This window comes from Onychomys torridus, chromosome X, assembly GCF_903995425.1.
Source record: "Onychomys torridus chromosome X, mOncTor1.1, whole genome shotgun sequence".
Lineage (NCBI taxonomy): Eukaryota > Metazoa > Chordata > Mammalia > Rodentia > Cricetidae > Onychomys > Onychomys torridus.
Genome location: NC_050466.1, coordinates 51401055 through 51418761, shown reverse-complemented (window position 1 = coordinate 51418761; position 17707 = coordinate 51401055). Strand labels below are relative to the sequence as shown.

Below are 17707 nucleotides of genomic sequence, written 5' to 3'. Positions count from 1 at the left end.
AGTTTCTCAACATCATTGATGCATTCAAATTGGCCACAGGCATAGAGTATCTGACAGACGGTTTTCAGAAGCAGGAATTTTGAAAGCCCATCTTACTCTGTCTTGGCAGAGTTCAGAAGTTACTTTTCCTAGTGTCCCGCTTGTTCAGAGAGGACAGCATTCATTCTGTCAGCCCTAGAGGTAAGGGCAGTTCTTTGTCCAGCAGTCCATTATGTGCCAGGAAGAAGACAAACTTCCACAATACCACTACAGATGTGTACCACCACATTTGGCAAACTAGAACCTGAGTGTGATCTTTGTTTTGTTTGTTTGTTTTTTTTTTTGGTTTTTTGAGACAGGGTTTCTCTGTGTAGCTTTGCGCTTTTCCTGGAACTCAATTGGTAGCCCAGGCTGGCCTCAAACTCACAGAGATCTGGATCTGCCTGGCTCTGCCTCCCGAGTGCTGGGGCTAAAGGCGTGCGCCACCACTGCCTGGCCCTGTGTATTTAACTGTAACACTAGGACTTTTGGCATCTATTTGGTGTCACAGAGGCTCTTTCTTCTATGTCATGTTGGCAGGATTTTAGTTAGGTGAGCTGTGGGTTAGGTGACCTCTAGGTAAGTGCTTGGTCAGATGTAAACAGACACAGGGCAGTGTATTGTCCTTTCTAAGTTTCTGTCTACATCTTGATGTGCCAGCTGGTAACTGAACAATAGTCTGAACTCTTGCTCATGAACAGGATTTTGTACACCATATCATAGGCAGGAGCTTGTGGCTTCTAAGAAGTATAGAATCTCAAAGCCCCAGGAGGCCTCATGAAGGATGTTTGCATTCAAACTCCAGCCTCAAGGGCTTTGCTAGTCCATTGACATTTGAGAAGCCTATAGACTGAAGCATGAATCTATTTCATCTTATCAATAAAAACCAGGAGTCAAATATTGGGGTAATAACCTGAAATATTAGAGCAGCAAAGGAGCAGCCACTGGTGACTTCTTACCTCTCTGAATCCTCAGACTGAAAGGTGGCTGAGATCCTGTCTCAGCCTTATATTCCTGTCTCCACTTCCTGATTGTGCTGGAATTAAAGGATTGAGCCTCCCAAGTGCTGGGATTAAAGGTGTGAGCTATCACAGCCTGGTCTCTATGGCTAACTAGTGGCTAGCTCTGCCCTCTGATCTCCAGGCAAGCTTTATTTGCCAGAACACAAAATATCATGTGACAAGAGATCCAGCAGCAAGGTGTTATGAAGCTAAAAGGTCTTGGTAGGCCATGTAGCATTAGAGCTTAGTCCAGTGAGTAGTGAGCATTGAACTGGAGGACTATCAACCTGTTTTTTTCTCTGTAGGGGTCAAGCTGGACATGCAGTTCATCCTTATTGCTTGTGCAATTTACCACAAATTCTTCTGCAAGATCAACCTGGACACCTATGACTGTTACCTGGTTGCCATACCTTCTATTTACTTGGCTGGCAAATTAGAGGAGTAACACCTGAGTACTCCTGACATCATTAATGTATCCAACAGGTATTGGCATCCTGGGTGAGGCATGTAGGAGAGTATTCCACTGTCCACCCTGGCAAGGAGGGCAGATAAAACTCCTATGTGCTTTGCTTTTCAGGCACCAACAGTCAGGCTTGGAAGGAAGCAGCTGGGTCACCTTGATGCAGGTCCCAAAATGCTAGCTACAAAATCAGAAAGGAACCTAATTAGGGGTCTTTTTAGGAGGGAAGCTATGAAGTCCCCCACCCCCATCTACTCCAGCTGGATATAAGGCTTGAGAAGACAAAGATTGGAGAAGTATGTCAGAGAAGAATAGTGTGGAATCTTGAATAGGACAGAGGAAGCAAGGATGGATGGAGGCAGAAGATCATGGGAGAGAAACTCTCCCAGTTACATTGTGGGATTGGGCAGATCTATAAGGCCTACAGGACCTTGGCTACAAAGAGAGTTAGGCAATAATCATATTTAGATCATGAAAGAAATTGAGTCTCAGTAGCTGAGCAGCCTGTCTCCCCCTGATATTGGTAGTAGACTGCATAGCTAGGCAATGCAGTTATGTTCTGCCAATGGATGCTAGGCCCAGCCTTGAGGTTGCACCAACATGCTGGGGCCCTGGAGACAGCCATGGTATTTAAGGAAAATTACTGACTAGTTGTGTGTCATAGGCCTTTCCCAGAACTCAAATCATTAAAAAGCAAACTATTTTATTCTGCTGCTTTTTTTTCAATAAACAAGTAACAACAACAGCAACAACAAAATCACTCCTCACCCACTAAAGCATGGTGTGTTCACAGTAGACAAGGTGAGGTGAAGATAAAAAACAGAAGCAGAGCTGTAGAAGGGTGTTTGGAGTCTATCTGTAATTGCCTGGTCCCCAGCAGGGAGGAGCAGCAGAAGGGAAATTGTGTGGAGCCCTAATTAGATGTGGACATGGGGAGGGAGATAGTGTTCTGCAGCTCAGAAGGATGAGTCATGGCACAGAGTTCTGAGCACTTGATGTGAACCCTGTTTGTATCCTTCTTGGAGTTCTTTCTCAGGAGGTTGTAGATGTAAAGAGTGTAAATAAGGACAGAAAGTTCTGGAAGAAAGGAAAGACAATATGAGACATAGGAAACTAAAAACACATTCACCTTTCAGAATATACATGTATATGGCTGTGTTTTTATATGTTCCTTGAGCCTGGAGTAAGAATCTTGGGTATTGCACCCCAGATACAAAGAGCCACCCTTCTGCACTACTCACTGTGTTAGGGAACATAACTGGCTTGAGTGCTTGTGCCTCTTGTTCCTCTGGAACCATTGTAAAAGGTCAGTGTTTTTATTCAGCATCTTACTGACAATGCACAGCCTCAGGTTAAAACAGCAGTAGAAGCCTCTCTGTTAGTGCCTGTGACTTCCCTAGCAATGGGCTTTTGACTGCTTACCAGAAATAAATTCCTTCTGTGGAGTAGGCATCAAATTCAGTCAGAAAGCAGTTGGTTGCCCCATAACAGACTTGCCAGTAGTGCATCAGTGGACATCTCTTTCCTCCTGGTTGGTAGTGTAGCATGCAGGATCCATAACTAAGACTGTTGACCATTCCTCCCCAGCAGCCTGCATAGTACCATCTGGTACTATAAAGGCTAGCTAGTTGGAAGGAAGCTACCTGGTCAATTCTAGCTTACTTTCTGTATGTCCTGTGACCAGAGCATGTGGTCTATTCAGCTTTAGGCTTTTAGCATCTTATTCTGGTAGACAACCAACAATTTTACAAGACACTTTAATGTGCAACTGGAAATCATTGCCTTAAGGGCTTGCCTGCTGGAGCCACCTCATTGCTTGGGAATAGGAGGCTATCATTGGCTACTGTAAGTCTTGCAGGGTTTTTTTGCAGGTACTTTAACCAGAGCAGCAACCCTTTGAAGCTGGAATATGGCTTTTGGGGGTTCTGAATTAGCATTGTGTATTGTGAGCTCCTCATGTTGAGAATTTTGCGCTTCCAGGTCTTCTTCCAGCATCCACATAAGGTATCTGTGTGCTGGATGCTAGGAACTGTTTCTAATGGCTCTAACGAAGTTTTTCATACCATAGTCTAGAAACAATCCCCTCCAGTGTACAAAAGCACAACAAGTGAGGAGGATCAAGGACATTGGGAACCGGGGCTCCTGATGGGTCAGCTGACTTCCTCTGCCCTATGTAGGGCTGTCCTCAGCCAGTTTTCATTTCAGCTTCTGCCTTTCTGTACACTTCCCTGTGGCCACATCTGGGCCTCCTTCTGCTTTCTGAAGCCATTGCAACTTCTGTAGTCTGTCTAGATTGGTGCTCACTGACCCTCAGAGAAGCAGGGCTGGTTTTGTGATGAGTTGCTATTGTATCTGACTCTGTTGTGCTTAGAGTTCTATGGGGAGAGCCAGTTATTAAGCTGTATTCTTTTAACTTCCATGGTCACAAAAGTCTCAGCAGAAGACCATTTGCAAAAGCAGCACAGGAGAAGGCCTACTGGGGAGCACTTTGGCACCTTAGGCACATGTACAGGGACATGGAGGGATGGCCTACGGACAAGGGAGCTTGGGCTTGGGGCAGAGCTAGGACTTCTGGTATTTTTAGATGGATCTCTTATGGAGGTAATTACAGATTGACATACAGCTGTAAGAAATATTCAAGAATGATCTTGTGCCCTTTGTCCAGCCACCTCCAGTGAGAACACTATGTCAGACTATAATACAGTGTCATGGCCAAGATGTCTACAGCAACACAGTCCACTGGTTTATGTATATTTAGTTCTGTATGATTTTATTGTGTATCTACATTCACGTGTCCACTACCAGAGCATATGTGTGAAACAACTCCATTCATGCAAGTGTCCTTTAGATTCCCCTTCATAATTTCAACAAAACTCCTCACAATTACAGAAATCTCTTATCTTGGGTTAGCGGGCAGACTGTCTGATCAGCATTCCAGAAGACGGGAATTGCATATTGGCTGAGGTTGTCCAGACAACAAGACTTGGAAAAGAACAGCATTCTGGCCTTGGAAGTTCTATGATCTGGGCCCAAATCAGAGCTGGTGTCAGGTGTTGCTAGAAGCCTGTGCCTCTCTTTGTTTGTTGCAGGCTTAAGTAACAGGTGTTACCCCTCTTGGCATACCAGGATCACATGCATATGGGAGACTCTTCCTGGTATCTTTCTGCACTGTAAGAGACTCAGTCTGAGCATCTGTCTTCTGAGAGCAGGAACTGACCTCTATAATCTGAGAGACTATGGGGATGTGGCTGAGACTGCCATTACTTTGGGTTCTTGTTATGACCTAGGAAAACAAGCCGCCAGTTTCTGGTTGTCCTGAAAGCAGTGCCTTCATGGCAGGAACATTGTACAGGGGAATGATGTCTTCTGTTCTGAAGATAAAGGTGCTGCCTTTAGGAGCACCAGGTTTCAAATGATTTCCTGTCAAACCAGACAAGTGGTGTGTATCTGTAGTCCCAACACTCAGGAGGCTGAGCAGGGGATCACAAATTCAAGGCCTTCTTGGGCTGTAGAGTGAGTTTAAGGCTAGCCTGGACAGGCCATGTGGTGGTGACACACACCTTTAATCCCATTTAATCCCAGCACTTGGGAGGCAGAGGCAGGTGGATCTCTGTGAGTCTGAGGCCAGTCTGATCTACAGAGAGAGTTCCGGGATGGCCAGGAATGTTACACAGAGAATATCCAGTCTTAAAAAACAAACAAACAAACAACCCCCCCCCCCAAAAAAAAAAGTATGAGCAAGTTAACCTGAAGAAGAGATCAGGAACATATGTGGGGATTTGGGTTAGGTTAGATCATTAGAGTGGAGCAGATCTGTCATATCTAAATCCAGGAGGGTGGTTTCAAGGCATTAGGAGATGAGACCAGAGAAGAAGGCAAGGCTTGGCAGCCAATCGATGGCTTTCGAGGTGCCATTGGAGGACTTAAGCAGGGAAGTAACATGATTGGCAGCCTGCCAGAAGGCTGGATGCTGTTGGGAATGCAGTGAAGCAGTGAGGTGGCAGGACCTGCACCTGGAGGCTGATGTGTATGTCTTTGCATTTCCTGCTCCACTACCTGATTTCTGTCAAGGACAGCTGGCAGTGAACCCTCATCTCTGTCACAGCCTGGGCCTTGCTGCGTGATAGCTACCATGGTAGGCAGTGCCTCCAGCTCCAGGCTCAGAACCTAGCTGTGGCAGTGTAATACCCGGCTGGCCCTGCAGGTCTTTGGAGTTGAGGTGCCTGCTGAGGCTGAGGCCAAGAAGCCATGGTGGCAGGTGAGGTGGCTGCTCAGGGCACAGTGTTGTACTTTTCCTTTCTGAAGTCCCTTCAGCTGGATGCTCACCCATTTCTTTCCAGTAGTTTCCTATGAATAAGGTTGTGAGGCACTTGGGCATATTGACTCTTGAAAATAGTCTGTACTAGCAGTCTTCAGCTGGGGCTTTCCTCTTGATACTCTTGCCATCTGGGGCCAGGTTATTCTTTTGTGGTAGAGGCTGTCAAATGTTGACCAGAAGCCCTGGCTTCCACCTAGGCATTGCCAAATGTCCTGGAGAAGGAGTTACTCTGGTAAAGAACAACAGATAAACCAAGAACATGAGACACATATTGAATTAAGTAAGATCTTGGCGTTGATCAAGATGAATGAATAGACCTAGTTTCACCTCAGAATCCTTGGGGTTCTTATTGGCAAAGATGGATTGGTGAACAATAGGAGAGGTGATAGGTCAGATGGAGTGATGGAGAGGTAGACACTACAGGAAGATAGATGATGAACTCATAGGTACCTGAGACCAGTAAATAGATTGTATAGATGGACAGATATATTAGAGGGATGGGATGGATGGATGGATGCATGAATAGATGGATGATATGCTGAAAGTGCCATTGGTAGGCAGCACGCTGAAGTCCTCATTAGAGAAGCTGTGTGGATGATAAGCAGAAAGGCCCTGGTCTCTTACACACACTTCTCTGGCCTGTGTCACCTCTACAGGAGAGCTGACCTTCAAGTTTTCTATCTACTTAATTTTGTGTAAGTTAGGCATAGAGTTGGTGCTCAGGGTCCTTGAGTAAATGTATTTATAGTCACAGTGTCAAGCCAGGAGTTCCTCTCAGGTCATGTGGGATGAAGAGGGCACCTGTGTAGACAGAAAGTACTATTCCATGCTTAGTCAGTCAGGGGCTTTCAGATAAGAGGGCAACAGTAGCCTTGCTTCCTTGGAATCAGGTGGTAGTAAGGGACTGTTAATCCATGGCTCTGCTCTCTGAGGACATCTGGTGGGCATGATGACCTTGTCTCTCCCAACTGCTTGGATCTGTAATGTTACTTGTTCATTTGTACTGGCTTTTCTTTTTTCTTTCTTTACTTTTCCTTCAGTAGCATATAAACTTCACTTGGTACAGCAGTACTCCTTCCACTCCAGTCCTCAGCCCCCTCAAGAGGAATGTTAGCTACACTGATCCAGCACTGCCAGTATGGATCTACCCAGCAATTACTCAGCCTGGGAAGAAGTTGCCCTCTCTGGGGTAGTGGACACATGTTCATCCATCTCTTCTTTAAAAAAATTAGATTTATTTATTTTGTTTTATGTGTATGAGTGTTCTGTCTGTGTGTGCACCACATGTGTGTGCCTGCTGCTCAGAATTCAGAAGAGGACGCTGGATTCCCTGAAACTGGAATTACAGAGAATTGTAATGCTATGTGGGTGCTGGAAATGTAACCTGGGTGTTCTGCAAGAACAAGTGCTTTTAACCCCTGAGCCATGTCTCCGGTCCACCTCCACAGCCCCAGCTCTTCTTAAAGCCTGTCAAACTAAGTTGAGCATTTCTGGCTCACTCAGAGCCACATGTGCTGGGCAGTTGTCCATACAGAGATCCTGCAGGTCATTACACAGCAGAGCCACCTGTACCGTGACCTCATTGGCTCCTTGGTTCCCTAGGCAGCAACCCTCCTGGTGTAATATGAGTATGGTACCCATCAGGGCTTCTTTTAGAGTCTTCAGAGTCCCTTCAAGCTTGATTGCTGGGAACACTCTCAGAACCAAGAGAAGCCATCATAGCACAATTAATTTATTACAGTGAATGGGTCCAGATGAAAATCTGCCAAGGTACAAGATACATAGTAGAGGGATCAGGAGAGGCTTCAGAGAGGTGTGAGCTTTCAGGTGGCCTCTTGGGGAACAGTGCTTTTATCAGTGGAGGGGGGCAGTATGCACAGGGTACTATCATCTGGGAACCTCACCTGCACCCTGGTACTAATATCAGGTATTAATACTTAATAATGGGCTCAGTCATCCAGACATAGAGAACTTGGGTGCCTAACCTGGCTTACTTAGGCCTCAGCCACTCTGAGGTCCAGCTAGTACCATACTGTGTGTTCCACCTCCCTCACTTGAACCCTGCTGTTAGACAACCTGGCAGGGCCTTAGGCCCCTGGCAAACCAGGGCACTCAAAACAGGCAGGATTTCCCAGGGCGCTCAGAGATAATCCCCAGGCACCTTGGGAGAAAGTGTATGGTCCTAGGCATGTGAATTGGCTCTGAACTGCATACCCCTCTTGCTGGGGGCTCCTGAGGATATGCTTCCATTTTATGAGTGATCTCACACATTCATCTGCTCTAGGTTTTCCACAGGCAGGGCCAAAGTGTGGGCCCTAGGTTGTCTATCCAGTCTGTTTCTTGAAATGAGACTCCCTCTTCTTTAGTCAACATCCATTGCCAAGGCTTCTGGAATGTTCTCTACTTGGTGAAACTTTTGATCAGCCCCAGCAGGCTGGAACTGGATTGGCTTGCCAGGAAAGCCACCATAACCCAGCCAGTCAAGTTCCAGTGTACCCTGCCCCACCTGGACAATGCCACTGTGTGCTAGTAGTCAGTACCTTATTGAATACTGGTGTGTGTGTATATGTGTGTGTGTGTGTGTGTGTGTGTGTGTGTGTGTGTGTGTGTGTATGTGTGTGTGTGTGTGTCCCCTAATCAGAGCCTGTTTTCCTTCTCCTTTCTAGGTGTTTAGTGATGATCTTTCCAAGCCAACCATTGATAACATTGATCTCATTCAGGTTTATATCATGGACACAGAAACTCCCTTAGGCTCTGGTCCAGGACTCTCCAAAGAAGCCCAGTATGGTTGGCTACCTGGGGATGGTGCCACTACATCACTGTGACAGCCAGTCCCCAGAGGACCAGCTGAGAGGACTAGGTGTACTGCTGGAGATGGGCTGGTGAAGGTGATGACATGTGCTGCCATTATGACTATGCCCAGCAGCCCTGGTCTAGATGATGTCTGGTGTTGCCTCCAGCCTGGCATACTGGAACTCACAGGAAGGTGGCTGCCTTGAGTCTGTTGGGAAGACTTGACTGCAATTGAAGTGTGATATCATTGACAGGAATGTCAAAGAACAGATGGGACTGCATTCCTAGGGATTTTTAACATTCATCTATTTATTTTGCATCTTGGCCACAGCCTCCCCACATCTTCCCCTCCCAAACCCTCTCTCATCCCCTCTACTCCCACTCCCCAATCCCTTCCTTTTCTGTCTCCATTCAGGAAAGAGCAGATCTCTCACGAATATCAACAAAGCATGGCATATCAAGTAAGACTAAGCACCTCCCCATGTATTAAGCCTGGCCAACACAATGCAGTATGAGGAGCAGGGTCCCAAAGGCCTGTAAAAAGTCAGAGACAGCCCCTGCTCCTCCTGTTAGAAATCCCACAAGTAGCTCAAGTTGCACAACTGTCACATACATGCAGAGGGCCTAGATCAGTCCCATGCAGGCTTTCTGGTTGTTGGTTCAGTTTCTGTGAACCCTTATGAGCCCAATTCCCTGAGCCATCCCATGGTGTCCCTGACCTTCTGGCTCCCACATTACTTTCTCCTCCTCCTCAACAGGATCTCCAAACTCTGATGTTTTGTGGGTCTCTGCATCTGCCTCCATCAGTTGCTGGATGATGCTTCTCTGATGACAATTGGGCCCCTAGGGATTTTTTAAAGCCAGATTTATAAAAAGTATGAATGTGCAACATAGACGGAATTTTATTTTGTGTAATAAAAATGATGTGAATCAACAGAGGTCTCCATCTTTGCGCTACAGTTCACATTGCCCTTGGAGTTTTTGTGTCAAGACAATGTAGAACAAGAGTCCAGGGGCATTCTACCCTATGGCACCCTTCTGATTCTTACCCTTTCAGAAAGTCTGGCTTTGACTATAGGGGCAACAACAGCCTGCTGTGGGCTCCTTGCACCTCTTGCTGGTCTTGATCTGCATTCAGCACATGGCAGCTCCTTCCCCTAATGTGGTAAGTTGTCACCACTGGAAAGGACTCTGGTGCCTACAGGTATGCAGATTGGGGTAATGTTAGCACTTGCTCAGGGAGCTTCAAGCAAGAGGTTCCCAACATTTGGGCCTTACTTGTTCCTGGTGGGCAAAGAGTGCTCACATACTAGGCAGAGTTTGGCAAGGATTTCTTGACTTTACAAAGTGCATGTGTTATCTATCCCCAGGGTGAGGACACCAAGAAAATGTTACAGCCTTCCTGGTAAGCTAGTCTCTCCCAGTGGCCTGGCTTCCATATCCTAACGTTCTGCTCTGAGTGCTAATGATAAACTGATTATGGGTTCCCATTTCAGCTATTCTCACTGTAAACATTTTGAGACAAGCAGTCATGAAACATTTACTGAGCTGCTGCTATGTACAAATTCCTTTGTCAGCTGGAGGATATAGCCACACAGCAACTTGACCAAACTTGCCTCACTTCTGGGAGGAAGACCCATGGGGTGGCAGTGAAAGGCACAAAAGAGGAAGAAGGTGGCTCTCCTGGGATAAGATAGGCTTCAATCCCTCATAGGTCCAGTATGTGCTTGGGTCCTGGCTTCCTGAACACACAAGTGGCAGCTTCATTTATCTCTTCACTGAACACCTGCATGGGAGTGGGCCCTGGCTAGAGGAAGTTCAGGTCTCAGAATGACAAATGACCAACACAGAAATTTGACCTGGCAGGCATGTGGGACTGGATACTCCTGCACACTTTGTGACTCTGAGTTCCTCTTAGTAACTTGCTTGAGTGTCTTGTTCATTACACAGCTGGTCAGGTGACCTCTGGATTTTTCTGAATACAAAAGTGGCATCTTGGCACCATATCTGATGTGGATAGTCTCCAAGAGGCATGTAGAAGAGGGCCAGACTTCTAACATTCCTTCTAGGAGGGCTCACAGTGGTGGACCTGACAAAAATCCCCTAGGTCCTCTTGCCACCCATTCTGAGACACCATTGACCTGCTTTGGGAAGTACAGGTCACCCTTGCAAGCAAGCCAGGAAATGGGAGGGAGGAGTGTGCAGCCATCTCTATCAGTGGTTCTGTACTTCTGTCCACTCCTTGTAGGGCTCTGCTCCTTACAGGCCGTTTGAAGTAGACTTGCTCTGTCACCCACTCTGCATCTTATACTTCCTCATCCTTTCCTTCTTAGCCTTTAACCTGAATGAATGGTTGTGACACTGTACAAATGGATGCGTCTCTGAGTCTCACTGTCCCAAGAGGGTTCCTTTTCCATAGTAACCACCCAGTGCGGCTGAGATACCTGGAGGAGACCTGTGGCAGACCCAGGGCCTAGGGCAAGGGCTCTGAGCATGGAGTGAGGGCTGAAATCCAGCCTGTCCTTCCGCTGTCTGCTGGTTCTAACTGTGTTGCCTGTCCCATTTTTTAGCATTGACTGCCCTGTCTCTGTGCTAACCATACTTGATCAGACTTTCAAGACAGATGTTCTACTCTTGGCTTCTTTTATCTTCCCCAATGGGCTTTTGAGCCCTCTGCTCCAGGCTCCAACTTCCAACAATGCTCCCTGGGCTCTCACATTTACTTGTTTCTTGGTGTGTTTAGGCAAGAAGCCAGGGCAAGTGCTCTATCACTGAATTACACCCCAGCCCTGTACCCACTCAGTCCTTTGAGCTCATCTGACTTACAAAAAGGTGTTCTCTCAGCTCTCTGAAGACTAGCAGTGGTGGATGATGGAAACCATAAAGAAGGCCCTGTCTGCCCACATCTACTTCAGTTTGCTCCACTCCCCTTCTCAGGGCCTCTGTGGAGCATAGAATGGGAGAGACAGTAGGTAAACCTCCCCAATGGTTAGGAAGGCATCCCCAGAGTGCCCCCATACAGTGCATAGCACCTAGAAACCCAATTATTTCCTTTCCTGCTGATTATCAGCAGTTCCTCTTTTTCCTTGGGACTCAGTTTCCATTTGTAAATTGAGCTGGTTGTACCAGATAACCTGACTGTAACTGCTATTTTAGAATTCTCCCATGTGTTGTGTGCCTGTCACACTGCCCAGGAGTCTTGCTGGCCTTACTTGGTGTTATTTGTGTGCTGCCCTCTGGGCCTATCAACTCAGTGCTTGTCACTTGGCCTGTGGGACAGTGAGGAGAAGGTCTTGTTTCTAGGCATCAGAAAAGTAAAGACATTGTTGTACTCTGGGGCTTTTGGATTTTATTTTTTACTTCCCTTTATCAAGACTTTTGTAAACAAAATGATGTAGATTAAAGAATTGCAACCTTCTATCTCCTTTATTTTAGGTTTAAAAGGTCAGCAATGACAGACCAAGATAAGCTATTCTAGAGCCTGAAGCTTCCAGGATCTTGTGGTGAGGAACATATCTTACAGCATAGTGATAAGTGGCTGAGTCGTACTTAGCCCATGAACCCAATGGAATGAGGAGGAGGGCAATCAGGTCCTGGGAGTTGCTTGGCCCTTTCTTCCTGACTATGGTGCATTGAGTTTTGTTTCTCAAAAGATCTGTCCATGTCCTCATCCTGAAATCTATCAGGGTGGCCTTATTTAGAAAAGTTTTTTCACATTTGTAATCAAGCTAAGTGGGGCCACTATGGTGGGCTCTGATCCACAAACTACTGTCCTTGTAAGTGAAGAGACATAGGCAGATATGCATATGACAAGACCGCATGAAGACAGACAGAGGTAGAGGGGAAGGGTCTATCAGTCAAGTAATACCTAGATGGATAACACCAGAAAATAAAAGAAAGATCTGGAACATATTCTCCGGGACACATCCTCAGGGAACATCCTCAGAGGGAGCTTGGCCTTGCTAATGCCTTGATTTTGGACTTTGGGCATCTAGAACTGGGAGAGGATACATTCCTCTTGGTTGTTTTTCCCCCTGACCAGTGTGAGGAAGTCTGCCAAAACAGTTCTAAGACATACAGACCTTCCTCTAATTCCCCAAGCTGCACTGCTGTGGTGTGTTCTTGCTCCCAGCCATTTGACTAAGGACAAATTCATGCTTTATGGGCAGCATCACGTCTTATCTCTTCATGTGGAGCCAGTTGTGTTGATATGGAATCTGTCTTGTCTAGACTTCCTTAGTCTTATGACTCAAGCTGTGCTGCTTGCCTTTTTGCTGCGGAAGCAGAGGCTTAAGGGATCTTTGGAAACATGTTACTTCTTTTTGGCTTTTGCCTTGGAAAATTGTCCTCTGATGCTAACAAATATAAAAGGACATTTTGTGCACCAGATAAATAGAAATACAATGAAGAGAGCCTGAAAGACGGTTCAGTGGTTGGGAGAACTTGCTACTCCTCCAGAGGACCAAAGTGAGGTACCCAACTGCCTGTAACTCCAGCTCCAGGGGATCTGATTCCCTCTTTGAGCCTCCACAGACATTGCACATGCATGCACATACACATAGGCACATCAATAGAAATAAAGGAAAATGAAATAAAAATCATGAATAAAAGTTGAGGACAATATGCAGAGTGCTGTGGATGGGACTCACAGTGCTGTGACCATGGTGGTCATTTGTAAGGCCTAACCACAGAACTATCTATGGGGCTCTACCTGGCCCAAAGAGGGTGCCACAGAGCATTGATGTCTACACACAGGCATTCAGAGGGATCTGGAGAGGGTAGGAAAGAGGCACTGAGAGTAAATGAATGTGAAATGTTGGGCTTTGTTTTTGTAGCTTTAGGACAAAGAAGAAGTCAGTGATCAGAACTCAGGTACATTAGTGATGATGGGGCCTTAAAAAGTTGAACATGGGCTGATGAGCTGGCTCAGTTGGTAAAGTTCTTGCCTTGCAAGAATGGGGACCTGAGTTTGATCTCCAGAATCCTTGCAAAAAAAAAGAAAAAAAGAAAAAAAAAAAAAGCTGTGTGCTTAAAATCCCAGTATTAAGAAAGCAGAGACAGGAGGATCACTGGGGTTTGTTGGTCAGCCAGACTAGCCTAATTAGTGAGCTCTAGGCCAATGAGAGAACCTGTCTCAGCAAACAGGGTGAATAGTACCTGAGGAATGAGACTGGAAATTCTGGCTGGGTATATATATCAATTCCCAAAGGAAAACAGGACCTCAAAGAGCAATTTGTGCACCCAGGTTCATAGTACTATTATTCACAATGCCTAAAAGATGGGAGGAGTCCAAGCATTTGTGATTGTGTGAATAAACCCAGAATGTCTGTGCAAGTGATGGAATATTATCCAGCTTTAAAAAGGAACAGAAGGCTGACATCTACTACAGCATGGACGGCCTTTCAGGACATGATGCACAGTGAAATGAGCCAGTTACAAAAGGACAAATACTTCTCTCATCATACTTCTAGGAGAGGCATTGTATGAGCATGCTGCAGCCAGTTTGCTGACAGACAATAGAACAGGGGACTGGGGAGGAGGAATGGGAAGTTGGTGGGAAATGACATGGAGTTTAAGTTTGGAAAGGTGAAAAAGTTCTGAAGACAGAATTGCCACAGTTCTCCCATTGACTCATTGAAGGACATGGACCTGGATATTCACAGCAGGCTTTACCTGGTCAAATCAGTCAGTGGGAGGCCCCACAGGTGGGGGACCTCTTGCCTGCAGAGCCAGTGTTCCTTCTTGTCATAGAACCCAGCAGGGCAGCAGTCCACAGGGAAGGCCATGCTTGTGGCTTCTCCTACTTTGGCTCAGTGGCATGAAGGTACCTTTGTTCAGTTCTACATGGGAAGTTACCAAATAATAAATCACACATGTGACCCAGACCAAGACTGTAGGTGCCTTTCTTTTTTTTTTTTATACACAGAAATTTTGGTCTATTCTTTAAATTAAGAAATTCAACTACAGACTTTAATTTCTTATGCATCTGTGATGTTTCTTATTTTGTTCATTTTTATAACAAGCAGATAAAAATGTAAAACATATTTGTGAACTGAACACAGTTGACCAAGCCATTCCGTACAGTATAATGCTTTATAAAGAGAAACTTCCGAGGAGACAGGTCTCTCGGTCTGAAGACTGTACAAGAACCAGAACAGATGATGTAGGTTTCCAGGGCCTTTTCTGAACCCCACAGCTCAGCACAAAGGCAGCCTGGGTATCACACAGTTGACACTGACACCAGGCAACTTTACACAGCAGCCTTGAGGGTTGGCTTTTTAATATATAGTGGCCATTTGCTCTATCTGTGTGTCTACAACAGAGGATGACAAGAAGTCCATGAGCATATCTGGACATAGCTGACCCGCTTCAGCTGCAATACTCCACATTTTGATTTCTTGTTGAAGAGCACAAAGACCCTCAGCAAGCCAAGTTGCCCTTTTGCTGTGGTGGTTTAAACAAGGACATCAGGGAACAATTTACAAATGGGAAACATTCTCAATATGCCCTTTAGAAAAAAAAGGGATGGCTTTGAGTGATCTGTAGCTGGCATTTTAAAGTGGAGTTTCTCTTGTAACTGAAATTCTTTTGCCCGAGATGTGACTATCCTGTTCAGGGATGACATGGCATTGGTGTGACCAGTGAGGACAAAGCACATTGCCATTACACTTTGTGTGGATGCCTGGGAGCTGAGACAAGCTTTCTGTGTGGTGGTGTGGGATGGGAGTGAGGCAAATGCAGCTCCTGAGGGTGCCTGTCCTTACTCTCCATCTCTCAGCTCACATCTATCTCCTGCCAGAAAACCTCAGGGCCAAGTGACAAGCATGTGTGGGAGTGGAGTGAGATTCTAGACATCTTCCTGCGAAGTGTGACACTCATAAGTTCAGAAGGTGAAGGGACCTCAAGGGCAGGATGCTGCCCATTTCACTGGTGTCATTGTGGATGTCCAGATTCAGGACCTAGAAGCACAGGGGAGGGTCAATTTTCCACCAGAAAGAGACTCATCAGCTTGGGCTTCCCTGCAGGGCAGCAGACATTAGACCTCTCTCCTCTGCCTTCTTCCCTCAGGTTATCACTTCTTCTAGGAAAGCAGGCTTGGCACAGTGGATACCCACACTGATGGGATAGGTTCCTGGATCCCAGACCTTGCTTTCTTAGCCTCACCTGCCTAGGTGGGCCCAAGTCCTGTGGACCCTGTGCTTAGCCCCCCACAGGCCTAGAAGAGCCACCAGCAAGAAAACAGCAATGACAACAGTAATGAAGGCCATTTCCCATCAGGATCTGTTTCTATAGTGTCGCCTTCTGGGTTGTATTTCCCCTGTGGGCAAGAAGACCTGGGTTGGAAGCATGCTTTGGTGGGTGGCACACCCATGCCTTGGCAGACACGGAGGTGGTCCAGTGAGTACTCACTGTCATTTGCCAAAGCACAAAGTGCAAGTCTAGAGGAATGACTGAGATGAACCTGGACTGTCCTTGCAGTTTGATTTTGATGATCCCTCTTCTTCAGGTGGTCTTTGTAGCAGTCAGGCCTGGCGTCTGTCTCTGCTCTATCATAGCTGTTCCTAGGGTTTTTCATGCTTTCAAACTTGGACAAAGAAAGCCATCAGCCAAAATGAAGGTGTTGGAAACAAAGTGGGAGGAAGCCAAAACTAAAACCTGCTTTGCTTTGTACTGGGGGGGGGGGTTATTGTCATCAATACTTTGGTATTTTCCTTTTAAATAAAAATGCCATTGAAAAGTCTTTTTCCTCTATAGGCAGAGGTCTCAAAGTGCAAAGGTTCTTGCACAACACTCTCCAGACTGCCTCCTCTGGAATCAGCAGGGTCAAGCATGGACATCCTCAGGCCAGGTGCTTGGGGAGGGAAGTACAGTACTGAAAGGATGTTCTTGCAGTCTTGTTCCCTGAAAAGAACCTTGCTACATTCAAAAATGAAACTTCAAAAGGAAAACGCCTGGTGAGAGGAATGGAAATATCATGCCGATAAATAGTTCCTTATTCTTTAAATATGCATTTGCCATATATATATATATATATGTATATGCATATAGACACACATACATATAGACACACGCACACACATGCGGTTTGCAGATGGGTCTAGTGTGCTTTGCAGTAGAAGGTACCTTTGCAAGTGGCTCCCTCCGGTGGCCGGTCTGCACAATGACTTCCTTTTATAAGTGTGTGTGTGTGTGTGTGTGTGTGTGTGTGTGTGTGTGTGCTCGCACGCGCGTGTGTGCAGTAAAGCTCCAAATAGGCTCAGCTAGCCCCTACCATGCTGCACAGCCCAAATGGTGAACACATGGTGGAACTAATTTTTTTTTTTAAAGAAGCATCAGTAGAAAAAAAAGATGGAAAGTGCATCTTGACTCATGCTCTCTTTTTTTTTTCTTCACATTGGGTGAAGAACTTCCTCTCCTCCCTTTTCCTTCTTCTTCCTTCCTCCACCTCCTGGGAGCCTAATGAGAAGCCTAGTGGGGCTGTGCCCTTATTGAATGTAATTGGCTTCTTGCAAATACCACATAAGAAAAGTCTTTAGCCTCTTTAGCAGGTTTCCCCTCTTTGGCAGGTGCATGGTTCCCCTCTCTGTGTGTACATGCACATATGTGTGCATGTGTGACTGTGTGTGTATGTGTATGACCGTGTGTATGTGTGCATGTATTTATACATGTGTGATGAGAGAAGTTCTGGTTAGAGGGATGTCTCCATGCTGTGGAGTGGGCTCCCAGGCCTGGAAGAGAATGCTGAAGAGGTAGCTGACTTGGTGGCATGCGTGGTCAGGTAGATGCCGCTGTCTATGGCGTTGTTGTTCTGGTTAGGGGGTGAGGGAGGCGGGGCCCTCAGGCGCTCTTCATTTTCATCCACATCCGTGTCATCGATGAGCGGGATGTTGTGGGTGTAGTCATTGATTAGAAACTCGGGCGTTGCCATGAAGTTATGGATGCAGCTCTTGGATTCCGGTTTCTCAAGGCCTTCATAAAGTGAGCTACGGAATGCTTTCACCACCCGGATCTGAAGTGGAGGGGGAGGGGCAGACCCCATATAGGAGACAGGAAGGGCAAGGAAGGGAAGAGAAGGGAGAGGCAAGGGGAGGGGAGAGGAGAAAAGAGGGAGAGGAA

The 17707-nt window shown here is 46.3% G+C and overlaps 2 protein-coding genes across 6 annotated transcripts in view; one reads left to right on the top strand and one right to left on the bottom strand.

Annotated features, from left to right (window-relative positions):
- The first annotated feature begins 1222 nt into the window (after positions 1-1222).
- Positions 1223-8622, top strand: Ccnq (cyclin Q). Its single transcript, XM_036175577.1, is given in 6 exon segments — positions 1223-1241; positions 1325-1502; positions 3351-3483; positions 5521-5670; positions 5672-5737; positions 8464-8622. Coding segments are annotated over 6 exon segments (705 nt in total).
- Positions 8623-16994: 8372 nt separating this feature from the next.
- Positions 16995-17707, bottom strand: part of Atp2b3 (ATPase plasma membrane Ca2+ transporting 3) — a 72907-nt gene continuing 72194 nt past the window's right edge. For 4 of the 5 annotated variants that reach the window (XM_036173997.1, XM_036174004.1, XM_036173996.1 and 1 more), the window contains one exon: positions 16995-17600. In XM_036173997.1, coding sequence (XP_036029890.1) covers positions 17280-17600 — 321 coding nt within the window. In that variant the 3' untranslated portion in view covers positions 16995-17279. The remainder of the gene's footprint in view (positions 17601-17707) is intronic. The other variant, XM_036174000.1, reaches the window with a different exon arrangement.